This window comes from Schistocerca nitens, chromosome 6 (assembly GCF_023898315.1).
Source record: "Schistocerca nitens isolate TAMUIC-IGC-003100 chromosome 6, iqSchNite1.1, whole genome shotgun sequence".
Taxonomy (NCBI): domain Eukaryota; kingdom Metazoa; phylum Arthropoda; class Insecta; order Orthoptera; family Acrididae; genus Schistocerca; species Schistocerca nitens.
This window is the reverse complement of record NC_064619.1, coordinates 621,175,541-621,192,772: the sequence shown is the minus strand read 5'-3', so window position 1 is coordinate 621,192,772 and position 17,232 is coordinate 621,175,541. Positions and strand designations below refer to the sequence as shown.

The following is a 17,232-nucleotide window of genomic DNA, read 5'->3' as shown; positions in this document are numbered from 1 at the left end:
ACCACAACAAGTACACAAAACGCATGATTAACAAAAACTTTGGACCCTAGCTACCAGAATCGAGTTTTGGTCAGAAGTACATTTGAAAAAGACCCTTGCCACAATTAGCTTGAAAAATTTAGAAAGTGTTGCAATTTGTGAACAACATAAAATTCAATTAAAGAAAAAAAAAGTCTGTGCAGACCATACAGTCTACACGAGCAAAGCAGTGGGTGCTAAACAAGTTTAATATAAAGGACTAGTTTTGTATGAGATTTAAACTCTATTAAAAGTGGTACTGAAAAAATTCTTCAGTCTGGCATTAAAAGGCTAAAACCATGTTCTATGCAAAAAATTAAAAGTTTAAAGAACAAGGCATGGGTAATTTGGAGCATTATTAGGTCTGAACTGAATAAATTCAACATCTGAAGTATTCAAATATTGTTCTGAATTGATGGCACCTCCCTGTGCATTCAGTCAAGTCAAGGTGTATTTTCTAGCAATACTAACACCAATATACAAAAGTGGAGATATGCAACTGACCTCTAATTATAGATGTTTCTTCCAGTATACTCAAAAATGTTTGAGTTGTTGTTACGGGGTTATTATCAGTATGGTGATTCAGTATTCTGTTGTAAATGACTTCTCAGTTTGATTTCTGTAAATGCTTACTTAGAAGGCAGTGCACAATCTCATGAACTTGACTGTAGGAGAACTAAGCAATGAAAACTATGCTGTTGGCATTTTCTGTAATCTTACCAACACCTTTTATGGTATAGGGCATAGAATTCTGCTAGGAAAACTAAAATGGTATGGCTTAGGATCCATTTATAGTGGAGCAGTGCTGAACAACCAGAGCAGCGCAGTACACTGAGTAGAGAAACGCTGGCAAAACAAACCAGTGCCACTCAATGTGTGTGACCATATTGGCACTGCAAGCCAAGTGATGAGGAGCAGAGTGGCACAGATCAGCACTGAGTGAATCACACATGTTTGTATCTGAGAATAGCAACCAGGGCATTTGAGTGACTCCAGCAGCATTCAGGAAATACCAGCAGCATACGGCTGTTTCTGTGGGCAGCAGAGGCAATACTATCGCTGGTGCTTGTGTTTCTTTTGTTGTACTGATGAGCAAATGGCATCAGTGGATAACTTGTTAGCAGGTGGGCTTACTTATGGTCCTTTATGGGACCAATGAGACAACAATCACCACAGCTGATTCATTTTGGACAAGTTATGTTATGAGATTGCAGCAGAATTACAGACTACAAGAACAGAATACATTTCCTTAACTTCTTATTTCTTTCATTGTCTTAAAACAAGAGGTAATAATAAGAAACAGCATAGCTGGAAAACACATAAAAATCATGTATTGCTATGTGGGAATAAGTTTGAAAAACTGTTCCTCATTTGCACAGCTTTATTTGAAGCTCTGTTACAGTTTTGCCCTGTCTGATAAGTGACTTACACAGAGTGCTCTGTTTCAGCCCTGTGTTACTCATTGATGCTTGGGGATCCTTCTAGGTCATTGACAGAACATATGTACATTTCACAACATTGTCAGAAAATTGTGGTGAAGTTTCTGTTGGCTTCCAGATTATGTTCCACTTAAGCACTCATTATTCCAAAAGCACATTAAATTAATCATCATGGCTTGCAAAGGCGTTTCCTGAAATATTCATTCCCTGGATGAAAAGCCAGTCAGCTGTAAGATTTGATAAAGTGCCTTAACAATGGACAAGACTCATCTACAAAGAATGCAAAAGGTAATAGAAATGATGCCATTAGTAGTGGAGAGCCTGGCAATATATTAAACTCCCCGTCTTGCATCAAGCAAAATGCAGTAGAACTATCACAATTGTTTCACTTCCCATACCCTTCAAATTGATTATAATGAATTTTCTGTGAGAAACTGCAACTGCTTGAGTATGACTGAATGAAAGAAGCTACAAAACATTGTACCAGAATTTTCTGGGCATTCTAGACAAATGTGTTTTCTGTCAATATCGACTGCATTTGGAAAGTTCTGTACGTTATATAAATCTTGAATGAAATTTTCACTCTACAGCGGAGTGTGCGCTGATATGAAACTTCCTGGCAGATTAAAACTGTGTGCCAGACCGAGACTCGAACTCGGGACCTTTGCCTTTCGTGTGCAAGTGCTTTACCAACTGAGCTACCCAAGCACGACTCACGCCCCGTCCTCACAGCTTTACTTCTGCCAGTACCTTGTCTCCTACCTTCCAAACTTTACAGAAGCTCTCCTGCGAACCTTGCAGAACTAGCACTCCTGAAAGAAAGGATATTGCGGAGACATGGCTTAGCCACAGCCTGGGGGATGTTTCTAGAATGAAATTTTCACTCTACAGCGGAGTGTGCGCTGATATGAAACTTCCTGGCAGATTAAAACTGTGTGCCGGACCGAGACTCGAACTCGGGACCTTTGCCTTTCGCGGGCAAGTGCTCTACCAACTGAGCTACCCAAGCACGACTCACGCCCCATCTTCACAGCTTTACTTCTGCCAGTACCTTGTCTCCTACCTTCCAAACTTTACAGAAGCTCTCCTGCGAACCTTGCAGAACTAGCACTCCTGAAAGAAAGGATATTGCGGAGACATGGCTTAGCCACAGCCTGGGGGAAGTTTCTAGAATGAAATTTTCACTCTACAGCGTAGTGTGCGCTGATATGAAACTTATATAAATATAAATCATTTATAATATTGAGAATGGAGTGACTGGAGATAATCCAACCATATTTTGGTAGTTGACTCTCATTTCTTACAATGGTTGTGAATACTACTGTGAATGTCAGAGCTGAGTCTCAAAAACTTCTGCTTCTAGAAATCTGTAACAATTCTTGTTTCACCAGCTGTTGATGACCCTTATAAATTATATTATTCCATTGGAAAAATCTGTAATTACTTGTATATCACACAGATAAGGAAGTTGTAACAATACCAGAGGAGGAAAGTTGCTACTCAACATATAGCGGAGATGCTGAGTTGCGATAGGCACAACAAAAAGATTCACACAATTATAGCTTCAATGCACAGAACTGCATATCAGTTGTTACAGGAGAATCTCTTTTGCCCCAGAAGCCGGCCAGCAAACACTGATGAAGGCAGTCCCACTTTATCTGTACTGCTGGAGTTCCGTGCATCACAATAAGTATCCATAGCTCTCTCACCCAATGGATGAGAACCATGCCACACCATCTTCTGTGGCCATGCAAAATCAGTGAGAATGTTTTTACCACTGAAACTATATATTCGTGGCTGTTGTGAGAAAAGAGCATCATCACCATTAAACATTTCCTTCCACGAACTGAACAACACATCACCTGTAGTGTGAACACCAAAAGAGTTATGAATATTTTATTCTCATTTTATGATTTGGCCATACGAGTGGAATAGAGTTTGCTATATAGAATCCATTTTCTCAAGAATGGAGTGAGTCATGGATGCCCTGTCAAGTTTAAAGAACACTTCAATATGTTAGCTACATTTGATATGCGGCAGCATATGATCTAACATGCACCAGATGAAAACTTATTGTGGCCTCTGCTTTTAAAGCTGCCGTACTGTTCCCTTGCTCCACTGTACGCAGACACGAAGTGGAGCTTCAGCAACTGTCCAATGCACAGCTCTGCTCTGTTCTGTTGTGCTGCTTCACTATAATCTGGAGCTTAAAAATCTTTTGCTTCCATAGATAGAGTCATATTTTAGAAGTTGAAAGCCAAGTGTCTAATCTTTGTAGTATAGCAGCAGGAGGTTAGCATTGCTCATAATTTTATTATTAATATATTTAAAGAAATAACCATTTGTCGTTGTTTGTGTCTGTTAATGTGAAACTTGACCGATACCATGTTCCTGAAGGTATTATGTTTATATATATCCTGTCTAGAATGAATGAAAACATAGCAGAACAATGATGTTTAATTGTTGAAATAGGCCATTCTGCATCACTGAATGCTGTCTGCAACAAAAGCTACTACAGAAGTGATGAATGAATTATGAAGAAAGAGCATTAGAAATATCTCAGTTGTGTTTCCTGGTTTCCACACACATAAACTATAAATTAGCAATGTTAATTCACTGAATTCTACAATTACTAACAACAACTATGGGATGATAGCTTCTCTGTCTCTCTCTCTCTCTGTCTCTCTCTCTCTCTCTCTCTCTATATATATATATATCTATCTATCACACACACACACACACACACACACACACACACACACACACACAAACACACAGACACAGGGGGAGAGAGAGAGAGAGAGAGAGAGAGAGACCATTACTGTCCAAATAATTTGTGCCATGTATAAAAATGTTATTGATTTGTCACAGACAGTGGCAAGAGCCTGTTACTCACCTTTGATAAATATGTAAATGATTTTTTTTCAGTGACCCTCTGTATATATTTGATCTGGGAAATCCTGTTCAAGATGTGGAATGGGCACCTTATTCAAGTACAGTTTTTGCTGCTATTACTGATGGAAGAGTTCATGTGTTTGACTTAAATATTGACAAATATAGGCCAATATGTGTCCAGTTTGTTGTCTCGGCAAGAAGGAATAGACTTTCAAAAATCACTTTCAATTACAAAATACCAGCATTACTGGTTGGAGATGAACGGTAAGGCAAACTAACAAACTATAACATACTAAACGGGGGCTGTGAGTGAAGTAGTGTATTACTAACTGTATCGAAAAGAAAATTCACATGGGGGAACTATAACGTCACGAAGAGACAGAATGGCTGGCCAGTACTTACTATCTTACTTTTTGCTTTTACATATATTCATTGTTAATATATCATTATTTGTTAACTAAAAAAGCAGAGGAAAGAATTAGAATTAAGATTAAGTAAGTGAATTTTGTTATTTATTATTTATTTATCATATAGCATACTAAGAGTTTTGAATCACAAGAACAGCTACACATGTACAAAGAATACTAAACAACTACAAATAAACATTTCAGCACAGCTATCCAGCACGATATTGCACAAATGATAACAGTTATAAAAGTGAATATTGACATCTTTTTGCATTTATTACACAACTTTTCATTGTCAGGAAGTCTCCAGAAGAACCCTTATAGGCACATAGTGGACAAGTTGATAAACATGAGCAATTGTCTGTCTTCTTGCACAACAGTTACAGGATGGTGGTGAAGATTTGCCAACTTATGGAGAGAATCTGCACATATTCCATGGCCTGTTTGGATGTGGTTCGAGATAGTCCAAATTGCCTGAGGCATGTCGAATCCAGATAGTTTCCCCTGGATGCAGGGCAGTTTCAGGCATTGTGGAGAACAGTTTTTTTGCTAGCAGGGTTTCCATTCACTGATTGCGTTGAAGTCATTTTCAGTGCGAATTCTGGATCATCTCTTTTGCTGTGCAGGAAATACATCATTCAGTATTGGAATGTTGGGGTATCAACTGTCTTCTAATATTCACTTAGTAGTTACTCATCCATTTGATATCAGGAGGTAGCATGTAATGCAAGACAAATAATCAATATGTGGGAATAGATCGTATTGACTTGTCAACAATAGCCAAGAAACAGAGGCAGGCAGATAATCTCACAGTTCTCCTTGCTAAACTCAGTCTGTCACAAGACAGATTCCACAGTTGTTTTCAATACATTCCACCTATAGACCTTTGGATGTATTATCAAGCTCTGTCAAATCAGTATTGAAGATATGGGTTAACATTGTTACATAAATCATAGTATTTATAACCAGTCTATACCATATGAAAATTTAATTTGCTTTCTGCCTCTCATGTGCTGCAGTATTCATTCCATTAATTGTAGTTGACAGGTTTTGGATATATTCTAATTGGATCCAGTTGTCCAGTTCTCCATCTAGCTTGCAATGAATTTTTAACGTGGTCACAGTACATAGTGCGCTGTTGATTTAGCTTTATAACTGTATTCTCCACCGTTCCATGGATTGTGAAATTTCTTATGCTTGATAACATCTTAGAAACTTCTTATCATAGGCAGGACTTGCAACAAGATCTTTCCTCACTGCTCTATGTATCACAGTTTTGTTTAATTCGTTATTTCTTGCTATTCATTTGGTCTCACTTGCAGATACCCCTGTTGTATTATTTTTCATTGTGCTATATCCAATAGTTCAACTCCATATTCAACTATTCCCTAAGTTCATAAATCAGCTAACTCTGTTCTCAGTTTTTTAATTAATAACTGACAAAGAACATGTATTTTATAAAGAAGAGCTTTTTTCTCTTATGCCTGCCTGCTTTTTACATGTCCTTTACTTCAACTTCCTAAATAGCCAATTTTCTTCTTTTCTGTAAGTGAATTTTTCACTGTGACTGGTTTTTATTACATTTTCTTTTTCTTGGGTTTCCTGAAGTTTTTCATTTTATTTTTTCTTATCATATTAATTTGAATTGGCCTGTCCATCCCATTTAATAGTTGTTATTGCAGAATGGTGATTTCATGTTAAAATCTTATTATTGCTATTCTTTTGTGTTGTATTCTGATACTGTTCTGAATTTCTATTTCATTTCCTTCATTATTTATTTGATAAACTAATCAAGCAGTCCACATTATATTGAGTCTGACTATCATATTATGTTCATTTAACTGTGACATTACTGAGGAGATTATGTATTGCAAAGTAATGTGGTTTTATGTATTGTGTATGAAAGTCAAACTGGACTACCAAATTATTGAGCCTCTGCTGTCACTGAGTTTATAGAAAATGTCCAAAATCTGCTGTTATGAACACATGATTGATTTGAGTCTGACTGTAGTATTATGTTAACTTAACTGTGACTTTATTGAGATCATGTACTGCCAACTAATGTGTTTTGCTTTTTTATTGTTTTTTTTCAATAAACTGTATGTGAAAATTATACTAGACTACTAAATTGATGAGCCTTTACTGTCACTGAGTTTATAGGAAACATTCAAAAGTTGCTATCATGAACATGTGATTGATAAAAAGGATGTTGAAATAAATCCATAATTCCCCATATAATTATACAATGGCAAAATGACTGGCCTTTACTTTGCTGTGGCTGTAGTGCAAGCATGTTTCCCTAAATTGGATCAAAAATCCCATACCAGTGCAGAAATCAGCCAATTGTAGGTAATAAAAAAAGAAAACAAAACACTGAAAAACATAGACAAAAAACTAGAGAAAGTAAGAAACAAAATCAATCAGAGGGACTGTACAATCATCTAGAAGACAGTAAGAAACTAACTTGACTGGATAACCCCAGCATACTCCTTGCCCTTTGACATACATTCAGGATTGCACATCTCTCCTGTTCCATACACAGCTGACAGAATTGTCCTTTGAGTAAGTAATATTCCTAACAATGTGAATGATCTCTCTGAGCTATTGTGGAAATTTTCATGCAAAGACAAGAAACACTGAGTCTGGAAGAAGTTTACTGTGACATGGGAAGATCTCATGAGAGAATACTTTTCCCTAGTGTCCAGCTGTTTCTGATGGATCACATTCATCTAGACTATCTACTATGCATCAGAGAACTGCAGAAAAAAAGTAACACAAATTAATGTTCTGCTGGGATGAAAGACATCATGAAAATAGCTGAAGATTTATGGATAGATATACTGTGCATACAGGAATTATAGACAAAGTACCACAAAATATTATGGTTCCCATCCACATCTCAGGCGGTATTCACAAGCAAGGCCCCAATGGCAAACACTGTTGTGCTACACAAGGACAATGTTATGACAAAAATCATGCAACTGATGTTCCTAATTTAAACTAGAGGTATGTGATGCTGTAAATATGATTCCCAATTACCAAATCGTGAATACATCCGAACTAAAAATTTATCACCATAATGTGTAATCCCTCTGTAATAAGATCGATGAAATTAACGTACTGTTAACACATGAACTTAATGATATCTCAGTGTTATGCAGCTCTGAGCACTGGCTTAACCCAGAATAATCCAGAATACGAAAATAAACAAATTTGTTTTGGCTGCTTACTACTGCAGGAAAAATAGCAAGCAGGGTGGGGTAGCAATTTACACAAAGGATAATGTAGATTTTATTACACTACCTGACTTAACTAGGGCAAATGTCGAAAAGGATTATGAAACTGCAGCTATAAAAATTACTCAGTTCAACCTGGTTATTGCTAGTTTACTGATCACCATCTGGGAATTTTGAACTTTTCTTAAACAAAATGGAGTCATTGATAAATAAAGTAAATAAAATGGATTGTGAATTGATAATCTGTGGTGACTTCAATACTGATTTCCTCATGAGTAGTGGAAATAGGGAGACCATTTTGAACCTTGCAACCTCGTACAATTTAAAGGCTGAAGTAAAAGCAGCTACCCGAGTAACAGAAACTTGCCAAACAGCTCTTGATCAGTTTCTAGTCAAGAAGAGTTTACACACCACCTCACTAAAAATTTTCAATGCAGGTTTTAGTGACCATCTTGCTCAAATATTAAACATAAAAGTACAAGGCAGTATTATTAACAACATGTCTTTCAGAACAGCATATCGAAGTTATAATCAGCATAATGTAAACTACTTTAACAACTTATTACAAAAAGAAGAATGGCCAGGAGTGTACAAAATGAATGATATAAATGAAAAATTCAACACTTTCATTGATACATTAACCCATTTCTTTGAACTTGCATTCCCACTGAAAACATTAACCATACGGGGAAACTCTAGAACAAACAGCTGGATCACAAAGGGCATAAGGGTTTCATGCCAGAAGAAAAGACTACTTCATGAAATATGTAACTCAAAAAAATCCTCACCTGTAGTATGCGCATACTATAAAAAGTACTCCAGAATATTAAGAAAAGTAATAAAAGCAGCAAAAATAATGCATAATGATGAAATCATTTATAATTCAACTAATAAATCAAAGGCTATGTGGAGTGTTATAAAAAAAGAATGTGGAGAATATAAATCTTGCAAAAATATAACACTGTCACATAAAAATTAAAAAAGTAACAAACCCCTTAGAAGTAGCCAACACATTTAACAACTTTTTCACAGGTGTTGCTGATAATATGTTACAATCAAACTTTAAGAGCACCCAGGCAAATGAATATAAAATAAGTGCATGTAGAGGATCAATGTACATCAGTTCTGTTTCACAAGATGAAGTAGCTAAAGCAATAAAATGACTAAAAAATTCCAAATCGGCAGATATTGATGGTATACCTGCAACAATGTTAAAGAAGAGCGCATCAAACCTAATTGAAGTATTCACACACTTATGTGACTGTTCACTACAGGCAGGCACTTTCCCTGATGTGTTGAAAATATCAAAAGTTATTCCTGTATATAAAAAATGGGATAAAGACAATGTAAATAACTACAGACCCATCACAATTTCCTCCTGCATCTCTAAGGTACTGGAAAAAGTTATGTATGAGAAACTTATGAAATTTATAAATAAAAACAGCATTCTATGTAATGAACAACATGGATTCAGAAATAAGAGGTCAACGACAACTGCTGTCTATGAGTGCATCAATTCCATCCTAAACCTGATGGACAAAAAACAGGAAACAATAGGAGTATTTATTGACTTGTCAAAAGCTTTTGACATGGTGGACCATAAAATTCTGCTATCAAAGCTTGAAAGTTACAGTATTAGAGGTCTGTCCAACAAGTGGATCAGTTCCTTCCTAATTGTAAGCAGGCAATGTGCATCAAGCACACAAATATTGAACTAAAAACTGTATCTAATCACTTATCTGACTATAAACAAATTAAATGTGGTGTACCCCAAGGATCAGTAATGGGACCCCTTCTGTTTCTTCTGTACATAAATGATCTAAGCTTAAATGTTGATGCACACAAAACAATCATATTTGCAGATGACACCACGATTCTACTAAAAGGAGATGACGATGAACAGTTACACAGACAGTAAACACGGTCACGAAACAACTTAGCAGCTGGGCACAGAGTAGTCAGCTTGTAATAAACAGTAAGAAAACCATTGCTCTAAAATTCCACAATGTTCCTAAGAAAGACATGTTTATCCCGTCAGTCTCTATCAATGACGAACCAGTTGGTAACAATACTGAAACCAAATTCTTAGGACTTTGGCTGCAGAGTAACATCAGATGGAATAAGCATATTGAATATCTCAATGCAGAACTGAGCAAAACATGTTACCTTCTTTGTTCATTAAAATCATGCTGTAGTGAGAAAACAGTATTGAATGCATATCATGCATACTTTCATTTTTGTCTTAGATATGGGGTCACCTTCTGGGGAAACTCTAAAACAGCTAATAGCACTTTTAAACTACAAAAAAGGGCCATTAGAATCTTGTTTGGGTGCAAGCCTAGAGACTCTTGTTAACCCCTGTTCAAGAAATCTGGTATTCCTCCATTACCATGTGTATATATTATGGAAACCCTTTTGTTCTTTAAATTAAATGTAATAGGCAAGGACTGGAGACTGCAAAAAAACTGTGATATACATGATCACAAAACAGAAACTTACATATGACTCAAATCAGCACAGCACTGTGCCAAAAAGGTACTTTTCACATGGGAGTTAAGCTTTATAACAAACTTCCTGAAAACATAAAAGCTACCACTGAGGTCAATACATTTGGAAAATCTCTAAAGTCATATTTACAGCATCACTGCTTTTATTCCATTGAAGAATTTTTAAATTTATGAAATATGTTATATAAATACTTATGTGTAAAGTGTATTATTGTAACCTTAAATATGTATGCCTTGAAATGACTTTCAGCCTGTATATTTATAACTTGACTTGTCCAATGTCTTATGCATAAGCTGCTATGTAGGCAACAGGATCAATAAAAAATACAATACAATACACTACAACAGTTCAATGAGCATGTAGTAACTCTAAAGGTCATAATGGCATCAGGAAAATCTTTGCTAACAAACCTATATTTTCAGTGTGGGCATAAGTTCCTTCCTACTTGGAGGGATTATTGGTTGCTGCTATGTGGGATGAAACTGAAAGCATCGTTTAATGAGCTTAAGTTAAACATATTATGGTGTGTATATGTGGATTAGTAATTGTTCTCGGTGAGTAACTAAAAATACGGCGATCTGTTGAAAGAACAGGGACATATTGTGCTTTGAAACTAACTAGTGCACAATGGCCGCGACCAGTTCGGAAAATTTGAATACTATTTACGGAATAAGTGAGGAAGCATGGAATAAATCGTGTTCCTGTAACAAAACAGCAAGAAAAGGCGTGTGTTGTGTAAAGTGTAACAGGAAATTCCATTACTCCTGTGTAAATTCAACGAATAGAGTGAAAAGCTGGAAATGCAGTGATTGTTTTCGTATTGACGGTGATGATATGGACGAAATCAAAACAGACCCATTAAAAACGTGTGTGTGCGAAAAGTTACAGAATGAACTTAGAATAGTAAGAAAGGAACTTAAGTATTCGAAAACAATTATATGTTTGCTAACAAACGAACTACAGAAGCGAGAATCAGGCAAGATAGAAATTGGCAAAAACTACGGATTTGATGCACCCAACATAAATCACGATTCACAACACAGTGTGCATACCACAACACAGAATGCAGTTCAAAAAGGAAATCAATCTATGGGTACAGCAATGAAAATGCAAACCTTTGCTCCTGAGAGGCAGTCAGTGAATAGGAGACTCAAACTTAGCTTCAAATAAATATGATGTTGAAGGGAAGGTGATACCAGGTTCCCCCACTAGAGTAATACTAAAAAAAATGCAATTACCTCCATAAGTTGACAAGTGAAGATTTTGCAGTTATCTGGGCAGGGGCTAATGATGTAGCAAAGAATGAAACCAAGTTGGCAATTCGTTCACTACATAAAGCCTTGTCAGCATTACAAAATACAAATACAAAGGTGATTGTAGTTGGTGTACCACATAGACATGACCTGCCTGAATGGTCTTGTGTAAACCAAGAAATTCAATCTGCAAACAGAAAACTAGAAAAAAATAGTGAAAGGCTTCCATAACATTTGTTTTATTGATACTCCTAGTAACAAGGAGCTTTATACAGCACATGGACAACACCTTAATGCAACTGGTAAATAACTAATTGCCACAAGGATTTACGAATCAGTGGAAACAAACAGGAAATTGTACAAAACAGCAATAGAACTTAAATGGAAGAATACTGAAGTCTCAGATAAAGAATCAGTGAGAATTGTTACTGACACAACTCCAGCACAAATAACAACAGAATACTTAAAAGTGAACTCTGTTTGTGTGGAGAGGACAATTACTCAAGCAATAAACTTACCCAAGAGGACAGTGCAAAAGTTTGAAGAAGCAGCAAATGAGGTGGTAGGAAAGAAGGCACCATATAAGAAGAGAGACCTACTTGCAAAAAGAAGAACAGCAAATCAAGCTCAAGGGATGAGAACACCAACACATGGAGTACAGCAGTCAACCCGAAAAAAGAAACCACAACCGAGGGACCAGGATTTTTGGTGGGATCAGCAGTGGTTTCACAGACGAAAGCAGTCAACAAAGTGAGTCATCAAGTGGATGAACAGGTATGTGACTATCATAACACATATGATCACAGTGCATCAAGATTAAAGACATTAACTGAACCTACAACTTCAAATATAAAGTCAAACTGCTCTCAGAGGAATACAGACAGAGACAAACTACTTACTTTTCTACAAGTTAACATACGTTATATTAGAAATAAAATTTTAGAATTAGAACATTTATGTAACACTGAGCATGTAGATGTTATATGTGTATCTGAGCACTGGTTAACACAAGAACAAGTAAATATGTTCATTCCCCAAGGGTATGTTGTGGGAGACATGATATGTAGAAAACAGAGAAAGAATGGTGGGGCGGGAATTTTTGTCAAAGAAGGAATAATGTTTTCCAGAATTGATGTATCTACATACTCCTCAGAACTAGATGGGGAGTTTAGTTGTGTAAAACTAATGAATGAAAATATAGTGGTAGTTAGTCTATATAGGTCGCCAGATGGTGATGTAAATTTGTTTATTGAAAAATGTGAATTAATAATTAAAAAAATATTGAAGAGTAAAACGAGAATTTCTATATGTGGTGATTTCAACATAGAAATGGTAAACACACAGAGACCAGTTGCTAGGACATTTTTGAATATGCTAAGATCATTAGACCTCTATTGTACAAATAACTGTGCCACGTGTAAGAATGCCTGTATAGACAATATTATTGTGAATTTCCATAGGGAGGATTTTACAGTTAGACTTGCAGGAAGTGGACTTGCAGATCATGAGCCACTACTCCTTACACTCTGTAAGAGGCAGCCAGTTAAAACTGAAGAATCTAAAGTAGTAGTGGTACGAAGACAGAAGGAAGAGTACATAAATATGTTTGTTGATAGATTAGGAAGTGCAGATTGGGACTTTATATATAATTGTCAATCTGGAAAAAGGGAAGCTGAAATTAACTTTGGTAACTTCTTTAAAAAGTACACAGATTTATGGTATTCTTGCTCACCAGTAAAACAAATTAGATATCCAAATGAAATGAAAAAGAAAAGTCTGAACTGGTTCACACAAGAGCTGGTAGAAATTAGAGGAAACTTGCATATGCTGTACCAGATGCATAAACAAGCCTCTGACCAAGGGGCAGAACAGAGTGTGAACATTCATAGGTCATATCTCAAATGCAAAAAATACTATAAAGCTAAACTTCTTCTGGCAAAAAAGCAAGCAGTGGAGAACTATATAGAAAGAGCTCCCAATAAATGCAAGGCAGCCTGGCAAATAATAAAACAAGATAATACACCAAAACGCACAGAAACAGCTCTGCTTGATCCTGAAGAATTAAATTAGTACTTTTTAAACTCAGTTAAAGAAATAAGTAACAGTATCAAAGCAACAAATTCATCTGCAATGAACCTTGTAGGAACACCACTGCCTGTTAACCTGGCATTTAAATGGAGGGGTGTCACACCTGCTGATGTTATGAAAGCTGTATCCAAATTTTTAGGTTCTAAAAGTATGGACTGTTAGTGGTTATCAAATAACATAATTAAAAAGACAATACACTCAATCGCCAAACCATTAGCTTATATTTTTAATAAATGTGTAGAATTTGGAGTTTTTCCAGATGCACTCAAGGTATCAAAAGTTGTCCCAGTTTTTAAAAAAGAAGACAAACATCTCCCCCAAAGCTACAGACCAGTCTCCATTGTTCCAATATTCTCAAAGGTATTCGAGGCGCTGATACACACACAAATAAGCAACTTCTTTGAAAAACACAATATCCTATGTAACAATCAGTTTGGCTTTCGAAAGGGGAAGAACACAACAGGGGCCATCTTGGAAATCATTGACCAAACCTTAACAGCTTTTGAAAATAATAACATGGTATCACTGGTATTATGTGACCTAAGCAAAGCTTTTGATTGCATTCCTGTTGACATACTACTGGGGAAACTAGAGTTTTATGGGGTGAGAGGGAGCACTTTATCCGTGATAAATTCTTATTAAGTAACCGAAAACAATTTGTCTCAGTCAGAAATTTAAATTCTTCCATCATGGAAATCAGCACAGGTGTACCACAAGGGTCTATCCTTGGACCCTTCTTCTTCATTGTCGCTATTAATGATTTAACTAAAAATATAGCTCACCCTGTTGTATGTTATGCTGACGATACAACACTACTTACCACACATCAGAACATTTCAGATCTGAATAACCTAACAAAAGAAACACTAGATAAGGCCCTGGACTGGTCTGCAGCCAATAAGCTCCTATGCAACCCTGACAAAACACAACAACTTTGAATGGGAACATCAAATGAAGTAGGCAATAAGTCGGTATTCACATTGACTCAAAACTATATTGGGAGGAACATGTCAATCATGTATGTGAAAAAATATCTCGGGTGGCATACCTTCTCTTGAAACTAAGGGAGGTAGTGAGCTTGGAGTACCTCAGGGTGACATACTTTGGGCTATTCCAGTCACATATTTCATATGGTCTGATTATAAGGGGGCACTCCCCTCACATCAAAAACGTATTGAAATTACAAAAAAAAATCATACGTATAATATGTAAAAGAGGTCATAGGGAGCACTGTCGTCCTCTTTTTTCCAGACTCAGAATACTTACAATTATAAATTTATACATCTATGTGTCTGTACTCTATATTAAAAATAATATTTCAGAATTTATTGCCAGAAGGGAAATACACGAACACAACACAAGGGCTAACGGTAATTTAGACATACCGCGCCACAGATTTGCGAGAACAGGAAATTCCCACAAAGTTAACCCACTCAAAATGTTCAATAAACTGCCAGTTAATGTTCAGTCTATGGATACAAATTCTTTTAAAATCAAGTGGTACAGCTTGTTCCACAAAAACACGGGAGAACTGTCGGATATCAGTAACTTCCTGCCACGATATTTCGGCGCAGAGTCTTCTGGCCATCTTCAGGTGAATGCCACTGTAGTAGTACTGGTGAGTACGCGCTGAGCTCCGCTATTTAAAGCCTTCTGAGGTGACATTGCGCATGCGCTGCTCAGTGCGCGCGTTCATAACGGCTCCGTGCGCTGCGCCTCGCGCCCTCCATTGTGAAAGCCTGGCGTATCGGTGTCAGGTCGATTTCCATCTTTATGCAGATAACTACGTCGACTACGAAGTTTCTCTATAACAGGATTCCAAGCAGAGTTCAGCTGATAACTGCTATCTCGAATGATGAGAGTCTCGTTGTCAGACAATCTTATTTCCACAGATTCATTGATAATCGAGCTCCAAAAGTTTGATGTATGGGCCAAAATTTTTGTGTCGTTGTAATTCATGGAGTGGTCTGTGGAAATACAATGTTCGGTGATTGCGGACTTGGTGGGTTGGAGAAGGCGAGTATGCCGTTGGTGTTCCACAATGCGTTCCTGCACAGTTCGTGTTGTTTGCCCTATATATGATTTGCCGCATTCACACGGAATTTTGTAAACACCTGGTTTACGCAGGCCCAGGTCATCTTTAACGGATCGCACCAGTGATGAAATTTTGGAAGGAGAGCGAAAGATGACTCTCACTTGATACTTTTTCAATATTCTGCCTATCTGTGAAGAAATATTCCCAATAAGTGGTAGATATACAGTCGACCTGAAGGCCTCTTCCTCTTCCTTGTTCCGTCGTTTGTAGGTCTTCATCACTCTGTTCACTTGCCTAGGTGAAAAGCCATTCTTCAAAAATACTTTTTGCAGGTGTTCCAGTTCTGCTTGAAGACTGTCAGCGTCAGAGATAGTATGGGCACGGTGGACCAAGGTTTTGAGAACGCCCATTGTTTGTGCTGGATGGTGGCAACTAGTAGCTTGTAGATACAGGTCTGTATGAGTGGGCTTTCTGTACACCAAGTGACCGAGTGTACCGTCACTCTTCCGTCGCACCAAGACGTCTAAAAATGGCAGACAACCATCTCTCTCTATCTCTATGGTAAACTTTATGTTTTCATGTATGGAGTTCATGTGACGTAAAAATTCTTGGAGACGGTCCAGACCATGAGGCCACACTATAAAAATGTCGTCAACGTACCGCCAAAATACTGTCAGTTTAAAAGTGGCAGAGTCGAGTGCTCTCTCCTCAAAATCCTCCATAAAAAGATTGGCCACCAGGGGAGACAAAGGACTCCCCATGGCGACACCATCAGATTGTTCGTAAAATTCGTTGTTAAATATAAAATATGTAGAGGAGAGAGTGTGCTCAAACAACACTGTAATGTCTGCACCAAACATATCGCCAATGAGGTGTAGTGAGTCCACCAGAGGCACCTTTGTGAACAGTGAAACCACATCAATACTGACCAATAAATCACTACTTTGCAGTTTTAGTGACTGAAGTCGACTGATAAAATCACCAGAATTCTTTATGTGATGTGCACACTTGCCTATCATTGGTTTGAGCAAAGATGCCAAGAATTTTGCTAGGTCGTAGGTGGCTGCTCCAATGTTACTCACAATTGGACGTAATGGCACATTTTCCTTGTGGATCTTAGGCAGTCCATATAGCCTAGGTGGAACTGAACTGTTTGGTTTCAGTCTCTTGATGACCTCCTTCGGTAGAGAACTATTTGATAAAAGTTCTGCTGTTTTTCGCACTACTGGGCTCGTGGGATCGTTATCGATTTTGCGATACGTTGAATCACATAATAAAACAGTGATCTTATTAATATAGTCATCCCTTGGTATGAGGACAGTAGCGTTTCCTTTGTCAGATGTTAAGACTACT

At 37.1% G+C, this 17,232-nt stretch overlaps 1 protein-coding gene across 1 annotated transcript in view; it reads left to right on the top strand.

The window, feature by feature from the left end:
- The window catches only part of LOC126263531 (dynein intermediate chain 2, ciliary-like), a 284,542-nt gene that overhangs the window by 254,037 nt on the left and 13,273 nt on the right, over positions 1 to 17,232 (top strand). The window contains exon 8 of the mRNA XM_049960624.1: positions 4,386 to 4,616. Within this exon, the coding sequence (XP_049816581.1) occupies positions 4,386 to 4,616 (231 nt within the window). The remainder of the gene's footprint in view (positions 1 to 4,385; positions 4,617 to 17,232) is intronic.